We start from the raw sequence: 11,480 nt of genomic DNA, 5'->3' as shown, positions 1-11,480 counted from the left end.
CCACAAGCGAGAATCCTACTGGCTAGAAGGCATCCGCGCGACAAACAAGACGCGCTTTCTGATTGGTCCTCGTGGAAACGCACACTACATCTTCTGACCTATAACGTTCCTCCTTTAAGGTGATGCTAGCGTGCGTGGAGGCCAAACTTCGAATTCCGCGTCGGTAAAACAGTCAACGTCTCATCGAAAATTAGGCCGAACAGAAACTGATTTCAGCGCCACCTCAGTTATCGCATCCAACTAACGGCATCCTATACTACGTCACTTTTCGCATTCACATTTAAATAACACTTACACGAGCTGCGAGTGATTGCGCTGTCGAGCATACTAAACGAATCACCTGCGCCCTACAGAAAAAACGAGCAACTAAATTTGTAGTCTGTTTTACCTTATTGACGTCTTTCACGAGTGAAAAATCAACGATATCGTAGTTCTCACTATTTTTCTATACGAAAGCTTGTATATCATCCCCTGAGTCTCTATCTGGACATACGATTCGCAAAAATCTTTATATTACGAATAAATTAATGCAAGTGAGTCTGATCCGCCATTTTCTTGACCGTTAACAGACATAAATTTCAATGTTTTATAACTTTTTCACGATTTCGATAATATAAGGACCATTCTTTAGGGCCTCCTGAACACGTTCCTCAAATTTTTTTCAATTCTGTTTATTCCGTTAATGACGACGTAATTTGAAAACTCGTTTCTAGGGATTTTTCTATAGACTGTCGGTAAAGTTTTCAACGCCAGCTAGCATCGAACAACTTCCGTTTGTTCGATAACAACGAAAGGTACATAACTGCTCAAATCGAATAAATACAATATTGCGATAACTAAAATAAAATCAATTCCAATGTTACATATATCTTATTATACTTGCGTATACTTGCGTATTACACTTGCATCAAAAAATAGAAAATGTATCTTCTATATTTTATAACTCTCAACCGATATGTAGGTGTATATATATTATTTAATCTTTAAATATTGCTTAAAACAGCTGCTACCATTTATGTCTAATTTGTAGGAAGTCGGAAACGTAGATGTAAAACCTTATACTCTTTATATTCGATATATATGTATAACTACATATGTAAGTACATACTATTTACCGACACACATGAGAAAATCCGAAATAAATGAAAACAGCTATACCTTTCTATAATAATTATTTACAGTATTATCTGTTAAGATTGAAACGATGATAATTACTCGAATCAATTCAAAGTTGTTGCGCGCTCTCAGCCAGTTGTTCGGTAATTCGTCGTAGTCGTAACAAACGAGACTTCCGGTACCTTAGTGCTCGAATGGCTGACTCCAAGGTTGTCCTTTCTGTCAAACCAACTTGATATTACCGATGCGAGTAAAATCATGTAAAACGTTTACAGACCGTTGAAAAAAAATCGTGTAAATGCGGATAGATCGATGCGTGAATCGAGAAATCAGGGTGTGTCCGTGGCTTTAATGAATGCCAATGCATCCAGAGAGACCGGTGTCCTCTCGAGTTTACGAGTAAACCAGAGGGTAATCCCTATTCTTTGCTGGGGGTGCAAATAACAAGCGAGCAAATAAAGCATACCGCCGCGCCGCGCGCCGAGCCGATCAAATTCAGACTCGATCAGACTCGTTTGACAGATGCGTTTCAGATGATCCGAAACATTCAACAACCAAATCGACATTATGAATTCGAGTTAGTGTGTTTTTAGTGATGTCGTGTCGAACTTTGTACATACGCCCAATGCTTCTTTTCCTTTACACTTGGAACCGAATGAATTATTTTCTTTCTATTCAGATCTAACATACTGATAAACTATCAGGTTGATGCTCGTCAGTTAGAAAATATCTCGTCAGAGAGTGAAAATAATTCCTCTTCGCTTCAATTGTTTTCATCGAATTCATTACTGATTGTCAAATGGTATTCCCAGACCACTGAAAATAAACATTATATTGTATTTGAAAGATATAGTGAGTAAAATATAATCAATTACGTGAGAAGCGTATTCCGCTTATGATTCATTATTATTCCATAAATAGAACATGAATGTTATGTATCTTTTCTTGCGTACAGTGAGCATGCAATTCAATTTATCTATCGATTTAATATGTGTAATTTAATATTTAATATTTAATATTTAATATTTAATATTAATTAAACACTTGTATCATTTTTATTTACCTTTTAATGTAATTCTTTCTTTTATTCCAAATTATACTTAAATTTTCATGTACAAGTATTCCGCTGTTAAAAACTAAATTAAAATCATATGTCGTTTGTGTCATATGTATGTTGCTGACAGAATTAGTGTATTAAATAAAAAAAAGAAGATTTTTCTATGCTATGTTGTAGACATAGTTATGGAGGATAGTATGAGCGTTAAGTCAATGGAATCAGTGGCAACAAGCGATGAATATGAATTTGTAAATGATAGAGGCAACGGGAAACAGCAGCAAACATTGATTGAACTACCAATGTTAAAAATTGCCAACAACGGCAATTTGGAAGATCTTCAGAATAATCTCCGCGAGGTTTGTACATGTACATTTGTCTGATATTTTCACGATAAATACTTTAATCTATGTTATCTTGATTATTGTATCGCAACAATATTTATCCGAATCACTGATAAAACTCATAGGTGTTAACAGAAGACTCAAAAATGGAAAGTAACGAGTACAAAATTGTGAGCAGCGGACAGCAAAATCAAGGAAAACCGAAAAAAGTAGGGCATAGTAAATTTTACGACGTAACTTGTTGCATTGTTACGTCAGAGAAACAAGATATCATGAAACCAGAAGATTTTCTTGACCAAGGTATAAATTATTACTTTTTTTTAACTTTTATAAATATTACGTACTAATGTATATTGTACAATCATTATTATATTGCAGAAGTAAATTCTCTGGCCCATGTACAACAAGAATGTACTATTTTCAATGGTGTAACTTATTTGGGCTCGACAGCAATAAACGTACCAAAATCTGAATCCGAAATACAACGCAATATGAATATCTTAAATGCAGAGCAGACCCTTAATTTAGGAATAAAGGTTTCTGTTTCTGTCCCTAGTAGTTCTCAAGGTTCTGTTGTGTATGTATGATTTATACTATAGTTGAAAAAAATCTTATTTTTTGTACATAATTATATGTATATCATAATCATTCATACGATAGTTTATACGATGCTGCTACACAACATCCAATTGCACATTACGAGGTACAACGAATTTTGTTTTACGCACGTGGTGAAAGCACCGGTCCGTGTGCAGCATGTTTTGCTTTTACGTGGTCTCACGGGGATACATTGGAATCTGCTATATACCAGTGCCATGTTTTTCGATGCGATATACCCGAAGCGGTATGTGTAAATTTCATAAAGGTCATGAATTGAAATCAACATTGAAATAATAAAAATGTATTGTATTAATTGGTTACAGGTAGGACAAGTGTCTGCTTGTTTCTCTAAAGCTTTTCATAGAATACCGCGATCAATGACAAGTTCTTTAACAGGAAGCGATTTCAATGGTTTCAATATTGGAAGTGAGAAAACCAATTCACGAGTATTTATTTTTGAAGTGATAATGGAGATAAAAGAAGAGGATGGAAAGGGTGGTTTTAGTACAGTTCCTAAAGATAGAAATTGCTTCAAGCTGAGGAGTAACGTAGCTAAACAAGTATGTTTAAGCATTCAGCAAGTATCGAGCAAAGAAGGAGGAATTACGCTTGAAGTTGAAAGGTGCTTTGGAGTTCTTGTTAGCCCTGGCCGTAACGTAAAGCACAGTGACATGCGATTACTTGAAATGGTAATAAAATACTAAAATCTTTATTATCGCTGATTTTTTCAGAAACATTAATATTCTTTTTTTCTTTGATTTTCTTTTTCATAAATAAACTACTGTTTTCTAGCAAGTGAATGCTGGTCCAATAGTCCAGGATAAACAATGTTATAACATATGCGGCCACTGGGATCCTGCAGATCCAGCTCTAGAAGCTCTTAATGTAGAAATTCCTAGAGAAGGGAAAATTTACATGACAGTTGCCGTTGACTTAGTGATACGCGGTATTCGAGAACCCGTTAGATTCATAATAGAAACATCGGTTAAAGTATTTCCACAGAACGAAAGATTTTGGTATTTTAATAAACGAAATCTTGTACAACAGTTTTATCTTAATTCAAAAGAGGTACGATCGATATCATTATGAATGCAATAATTATGTACATATTTGACGTTATTTTTATGTTAATTATTATTCCCAGATAATATCCGGGGATGGAACGGAAGTTCACTATGAAGTACAAAGTATTGAAACTTCAGGGGAATTAGACAGGAACAGATTAAACCTTGCTCTTAATTTAGCTTCGATGATTCGGTCACCATCTTTGACTAGCATTGACACACTAACGCCAAAGGAAGAAATCGATTCAGGTATACATGTTTCAGATTACTACTTGGTTCGTTATGAAATATTGACAAGCATAGTAACGATATGTTTGTATCATTATACAGATGGTGACGAACCAATGTTAAGTGGTACAGGCGAGGTATCAAAGGATTGTTCCAGGGCTGAACTAGACAGTTGGGCGGAAGTTTTGGAAAGCTGGCAAGTTAACGAACAACGTCCAAAACTTCTGATAAAACTTACGAAGCAGGGTATTCCCGAAGCTCTGCGTGGGGAAGTATGGCAACGTTTGAGTAATTGTGATAATTCACAAGAAATGATGGACAAATATAGAACTTTAATTACCAAGGTAAATCGGAACGATTTATGATATACGATATATGTGTATATCTTTCCATTATCATTACAATATGTATATCATATTGAATTTACAGGAGAGCAGTTGTGAAAGTGTTATTTTAAGAGATATCAATAGAACATTTCCTGCCCATGACTATTTTAAAGAAACAGGTGGTTTGGGACAAGATTCTTTGTATAGAATAAGCAAAGCATACGCAGTCTATGACGAAGAAGTTGGATATTGTCAAGGACTTAGTTTTTTAGTTGCTAGTTTATTACTTCACGTAAGTAATAATCAGACCGTGTTTATACTTTGGGAAATTTTTATTCCTGCATCTGTAATGGTCGTTCATTAGGGTATTTAATGAAAAGAAAAATATTAGGTATTTCTTATAGATGCCGGAGGAACAGGCTTTCTGTGTTCTGGTTAAATTGATGTACGATTACGGTCTGAGAGATTTGTACAAGGATAGATTCGACAATCTCCATATGCGATTTTATCAGCTCAATAGATTGATCGAGGTTAGTCACACGTACATTTTACTTTTTATTACACAATAACGGCACATACTTACATTAAATTTTTTTTTTTTTTTTTCTCTCCTTCTTTTAGGATCAGTTGCCAGAACTTTATAAACATTTCTGTGATCGTGGCGTAGAAACACACATGTTTGCTGCACAATGGTTTTTAACGTTATTTACCGCCAGGTTTCCACTTTATCTCGTTTTCCATATACTCGATGTGTTCCTTTTGCAAGGGCTCGACACATTATTTCAGGTCGCTCTTGCATTATTAATGGTAAGATATCAAATGTGTATATACAATACATATTTAATTATCGATCATTGTTAAGTCACGAAACAACAATATGTATAATGTGTTCTTTTAGTTATGTAAAAAGGAACTGCTCCAATTGGACTTTGAAAGTATATTAAAATACTTCCGGGTACACTTGCCTAAACGTTGCCGAAACGAAGAAGTATCACGCTACGTAATGAAGTTAGCCTGCTCGGTTACTTTAAAGAAGTTGAAGAAGTACGAAGCAGAGTTTATGACGCTAAAAGGTAATTTCATATTTTATGTTTGAATCACACAAACACACAAACTCCTACAGTACCATTGTGTATATTTGACAAATCACCTAATTGTTATATAACGAGAATATGACGGTATTTTGTGTGCATGCGGAATCAGCATAAGAAAGGTTGTAAATTTACAACAATCGTTTCATTGTATCGGACCTCTTCACGTACGCGTTTTATCGCGATATTTTATAGTTGAAGTAGTACTAGTAGTAGTAGTAGTAGTAGTGGTTTGGCTAATTCGATTATAACTTGGATTTTCAACTAGTCTTGTTTGCTAAGAAAATTGGCAACCATCTACCGACTATCAAATTACGATGGTACATATCACAGTGATGTTAGTTACATTCAAAATGTGTTCATCTAGTCTTGCAAAAAGTTTATTTAATAATGTTTCTTTGTAAGTTGCTCTCTGTTATTCGAAATTAACTTACTGTACAAAACGTGTGGGTGTTGATCGAAATGCTATAACATTCTTAACATTGTGCAAAGGGTAAGAATTTTATAACAAAATACCGATCGTACGTCTAAGAAGACATTAAAAATAATTCTCGATAAAGATAATTACAAGTGGTCTTTACATTTTCAAATAAATTATTTTTACACTCGCGGTAATATTTCATTTGATCTTGTGTAATTTCATCATTTCTTGAACACTTTATTAAATTCAGCTGGACAGCAAGCTGTATAAATGTGCTGATAAAACATGAATTTAATGATAATTAAGTGTAAGCGTGAGATTTCAACCAGTTGATGAATCACAAAATATATGTACATACATATGTAACATTATTGTTATTGCCATCTAGGTTTACCGTTTACCGCCATTTAATATCGTATCGCTTCAAATAAGAAGCATTATCAAAAATATTGTACTTGAATCACTCTTTAAATTCAGTAAACTTGCAGGAATCTCATAGCTGTTGTATGTGATTGGTTGTGTTACGCTTAACTCTGGTATCTTTTTTTTTTTTTTTTTTCCACAACTGCTAATGAACCAAAAAAATTATTAGCATCTTTTTTTATCACGATCAACACGCATTTCCTACACTTATATTCAGATTTTCTTTGGTTTTTTCTTTCTTTCTTTCTTTCTTTCTTTCTTTCTTTCTTTCTAATCAAATTATTTATGTTGTAACATTTGTACATTTCTACAATTGTGTTGTTTATAATAAAAATATTTTCATGCTTATTCAGTCATGTTGCTTTGTATACTGTCTTATATTTATTTTTATACGAAAATTATTTATTAATTCTTATTGAAAATAAATCGTCCATTTAGAATATTGTTTTTAGTTTTGTCAATTTACCTATATACATCCTCCTGTTCCTGAAACATTCTTGGTTTGATTTCTCTGCTTCGGTTGGAATTGCATGTATATCGTGGTGGTACTTGGAGAATACAAACGCTTTCAGCTTTTATTTGACCACTAACTGTTAAATAGAATAAACTGTCTTGATGAACCTACTTAAAATTATTCTGTAACAAAGATCTGTATACAAAGTTGTCCAAGCATTGATAAATATTAAAAGTGATCATAGAAAAATATTCTAAACCACATGTCCCGAGATACATTACCAGATACGAGATACAAGTATATAATTATATGCAAATTGTGTTTGATTACGATTTTAAACGCATTGAAATTTCATTTACCAATATAATTATCTACACATTTATAATTTATAGTAGGTAATGTATCTGTGCCAGCAGTTTAAAATTGGTCATGGTATGTTCAGCAGCAAACAACGAGTAGTGGGACATTGGTATCTGTTTTTGCAAGATATCGCGTGTCCGCCAGTAACATTGAAGCCATCTGGTTTCAATGTTTCACCGTCAGAATCATGAGCTATAAAGTAAAGTCATTGATAAAACGTAAGCTTTTTGCATAACGACAAATTTGGAACATTGTTAAGTATTCCTCTAGATAATACATCGTATATAGAAATATTTCTACATCTCACTTTTGATATACCTATTGTGTTATTTGAAACAAGATTCACACTGACACGTAACGTTTGTTCGTGACATAGAAGCACAAGAAAATGCGGATGAATACAGTAACGAGGTAGAACAGCTACGTGGTACAGTGGCGAGGAACGAGGAAGAGAAACAAAGATTAGAAGCTGAATTGATTCAGATTAAAGAGATGTTGCAACGGGAAGTGGCTAGAGCAGATTCGGAAAGTCGACGAAGTAATATTATCATTGCTGAATACAAACAGGTAGACATCTATAATTTTCCTTCTTAGATAAATTCAAATATACTAATGAATATAATATTTTCTTTAGATTTGCCAACGTTTAGAGGATGATTATAATGCTGCCAAAACAACACTGAGCGAGTTACGGGTAAGTGATGAACCCTAGATTCTCATTCAAGTATTCTACGCTCTTTCGTTTTTTTTTTTTTTTTCTTTTTGTTTTTTTAATGGGGAGGGGTAATGCAAGGTAAAGAGAGAGAGAGAGAGAGAGAGAGAGAAACAGAGAAAAATAACACCTGTGTTTTATAGTCTAAAGTTTCCAAGTGCGAAAAATGTAGGAGTTGCATAATGGATTCGTCCAACATATTGGCAGACATTGCACATCCTTTGGAAAACAGGATAGACCCTATGTTGCACAGAGTGCAGGAAAGGGTACGAGAATTGGAATTGGAATTGGCCCAAACTAAGCTCGCTCACGTTGAGGCTGAATGTAGAAATCAGGTAAAACGAGGATACCATACATTATTAGCGTGTTTTGTTTAGAGTTTGAAGGATCACAAGGCTAGTTTGCTTCATAGGACTTGACGCATCAGTTACACGCCACTGCCTCTGAACTTCAAGCGGCAAGAAATAGCTGGCCATGGCTTAGCAAAACGCTATCGAGTATAAAAGAAGCGGCTAATAAGAGGGAAGTAATCGGTCCATCCTTGATTAAAGATTTGAGACGAGACAGCGCACCTGGAGGTGAAATGCATCACCTGATACATTCCCGTAATCGCGATACTCGCGATAATCTCAAAGAAATTGTGTGATGCAGTAAGTATTTTGATTCGAGTGCACACGTGCGTTCAAAAGCAGAACGGCTATGTTAAATCAGAAACACATACTTAATCATCGATGTGTATAATTACGCATATACCTATATATACTTGAATATTAAAATACAGTTACTTTAACTAGGAAAAACGTTGGAAGAAGAACTTGTACGTTACAAGAAAGAGACTTATGTCGGACACAATTTTGAATACACAATGTACGTCCATGATTACATGATGTAGTATTCTATTCATTGTCAGTCTGTACTATTCGTCGCGTGCTTTTAGCGAGGGCAGCTTTATCCTACGACACTGATATTGATCTTGAGATATTACTTGTTTAAGTTTGTTATTTTTTTTTTTTACTATACTCATTTTCTCCTCTCTTTATTTTTTTAAACTTAAATTCGGTACGTATCTTATTGTTAGTGATATTATTTGACAGCTAAGTTTCGTGCTTTACACAGTGGTTCTATTTCAAACGATTGATTCAGAGATAATGGGTATAGAAAAAAGAAATCCAAAAAACGTTACAATAGATATTAGCGATAAGTTCACTACGTTTTGTATGAAACTAGTCTAAGAAGATGTGGAAAACTAGAAGTGCTATAAGATCTACTGTACATAAATGGTACTCTCAGGCAACTAACAAACGTAACATACTGCAGATATTGAAGATTTCATGTTCAGCGAACCGTGACAAGTGTGGATCGTGTGTATCCGCAATTTCATTTTACTTTTTCTACCAATTTATTACAACGACATTCCAAAAGCACATGACCGCGTTCCTTTTTTTTATTCGAATAACGTGTTATTTTAATTAAAGATATCGAGGATTTATCAAGCTAAATGACGTACACGTTTTCATAACTAATTAAGTCACCGCGAGTAACGCTAAATTAGTGGCAAGAAAAAGAAACATCACATTCTACAACTATTATGTTCGACTATTTCGTAATGATCTTAATAATCATTTGAAATGTTTTTTATAAAGCATAACAGCTTTAATGATATAGGTAGTGTAATATAAGACTAGTTGTAATCTTTTTCCGATAGTTTGATTTTCTATGTTTGAAAATTCATAAATGACACGTACAAAACGTCAGGCTCAAAAAGCATATTTAATTGCCATTTGTGTTTTGTTTTGATCAAATTTACATACAAGTGTGTATGTAGGAAGTTAGACGTAAAGCCATAAATTATGTTAAGGCACGAACAATGAAATGAACGCTTTGAAAGTATATTTTAGATTGCTAAACGTAGCTTCGTAATTAGTAGTGCCATTCATTCGACAAAACAAAAAAACCGATACCGTAGAGTTATCAACGATTAATAAATAAATATCGTGCCATTATTTTGCATCGTACACGTTACGGAAGAGATTGCTGACGATCATTTCTTTCCTCTTTTCTATCATTTCTTCTCTGAAGATGATAATTATTTAATTTAGAATCGGTTTTATAATTAACAAACACATAGACACACACGTGCGCGCGCGATGAAAGGCAAAGTTTCACCTTAGAGACTCGTACAGTAGTTAATAATAAAGAATAATAATAATAATAATAATAATAATAATAATTATACGTCTTATACGAAATAAAGGATAATATACTTTTTTCTGTAAATACTAAAGAAACCAATATCTTATCAGAGGCAAACTTACTAACAAGTCATGTAAAGATTTAGAATTATTACATATGTATCACTGTACACCTTGTAATGTCATTCCACTATTAATGAAATAAAGAAGGATATCATATCTGTCTATTTCATAAGGGTTTAGTAATGTTAAAACAGTATACGAGAGCCTACCAATCCTTTGAAGCGAGTAACTCAAGGTAAATTATTTACTGAGAAGATATACTATTCATTTTATTTGTCCAAAATTGACATCATGATGAAAACGGAATGATATGCTATTTCAGTCTTAGATTTTAACGCGTAATGGAAAACGTTATTATAAATTAATGAAACATTTTATTAAATAGATGCAAGTAAACAAAAAACTTAACGTATTAATAAATTTTTGTAGACCATACATAGATGAGATAGCCCATCAGAAATTCTACTTAAAAAACAACACGAAGAGGAGTAAGTCTTGAAAATTGTAAGAAAATATATATATTTTTTGTTACTGCCCCCTTCTCTCTCTCTCTCTCTCTCTCTCTCTCTCTCTCTCTTTCTCTCTCTTTCCCTCTTTGTTTAATTTAAATTCGACGTCTTAATACTTCAAGGGATAACAAATAAATCTTATCAATAGCATAGAATCACATACAGATACCGAAACACTGTTCTCTACGTTTGCTAATGATACTAATTTGTCGTTACAAAAAAGGAGATGCAAAGACAAATTATAAAATTGTTTTTGCGCGATCATACAGTGTCAACTAAAAAATTATTTACTCTTTGTATAAAATAAAAATCCGTCTTTTTCCCCAACAAATCAATTGATCTCTTTTTTCTTTTAAGAATTTTATATCTCAAAATATATTTATGATATTAATGGAAAAAAACTAATTACACAAGTTATTCAAGAAATATAAGGAATGCGAAAAAAAATATGTACAAAGTAAGTAATTACCTTCGAATTTGTCTTTAAATTTTGCAAACGTAGCAAAGAATGATATATATATAT

General features: G+C 33.3%; 1 protein-coding gene and 1 long non-coding RNA gene across 7 annotated transcripts; one reads left to right on the top strand and one right to left on the bottom strand.

Moving 5' to 3' along the window:
• The first annotated feature begins 389 nt into the window (after positions 1-389).
• Positions 390-10,413, top strand: GAPcenA (GTPase activating protein and centrosome-associated). 6 transcript variants are annotated; one of them, XM_034338355.2, is made up of 18 exons: positions 390-533; positions 2,351-2,529; positions 2,640-2,814; positions 2,893-3,091; positions 3,175-3,358; positions 3,438-3,803; positions 3,907-4,182; positions 4,259-4,427; positions 4,509-4,750; positions 4,836-5,024; positions 5,137-5,262; positions 5,354-5,539; positions 5,631-5,805; positions 7,858-8,048; positions 8,116-8,175; positions 8,337-8,528; positions 8,606-8,843; positions 8,988-10,413. In XM_034338355.2, the coding sequence occupies exons 2-17, from the start codon at positions 2,359-2,361 to the stop codon at positions 8,837-8,839; spliced, it is 3,135 nt and encodes a 1,044-aa protein (XP_034194246.2). In that variant the 5' UTR covers positions 390-533; positions 2,351-2,358; the 3' UTR covers positions 8,840-8,843; positions 8,988-10,413. The 6 variants fall into 6 exon arrangements, with proteins under 6 accessions (XP_034194246.2, XP_076549471.1, XP_034194244.2 ...); XM_034338353.2 differs by lacking the exon at positions 390-533 and adding an exon at positions 1,238-1,693 and having other exon boundaries at positions 2,329-2,529; XM_034338351.2 differs by lacking the exon at positions 390-533 and adding an exon at positions 1,239-1,693.
• LOC143308264 (uncharacterized) lies at positions 6,757-11,476 on the bottom strand. The gene is made up of 2 exons (XR_013065257.1): positions 11,427-11,476; positions 6,757-7,257 (listed from the first exon to the last, which is right to left on the bottom strand). It is a non-coding gene; the product is annotated as an uncharacterized LOC143308264 (long non-coding RNA).
• Positions 11,477-11,480: the final 4 nt, after the last annotated feature.

The sequence above is a fragment of the Osmia lignaria genome, chromosome 3, assembly GCF_051020975.1.
Source record: "Osmia lignaria lignaria isolate PbOS001 chromosome 3, iyOsmLign1, whole genome shotgun sequence".
NCBI lineage: Eukaryota > Metazoa > Arthropoda > Insecta > Hymenoptera > Megachilidae > Osmia > Osmia lignaria.
The sequence above is the reverse complement of the archived record's forward strand: the minus strand, read 5'-3'. Positions and strand labels throughout refer to the sequence as shown.

Excerpts from the sequence above, each read along its gene's own strand:
- GAPcenA (XM_034338351.2), top strand. Across the intron at positions 3,092-3,174 it reads AGTTCTCAAGGTTCTGTTGT|TTTATACGATGCTGCTACAC; the intron begins GTATGTATGATT and ends TTCATACGATAG. Across the intron at positions 8,529-8,605 it reads AGGCTGAATGTAGAAATCAG|GACTTGACGCATCAGTTACA; the intron begins GTAAAACGAGGA and ends TTTGCTTCATAG.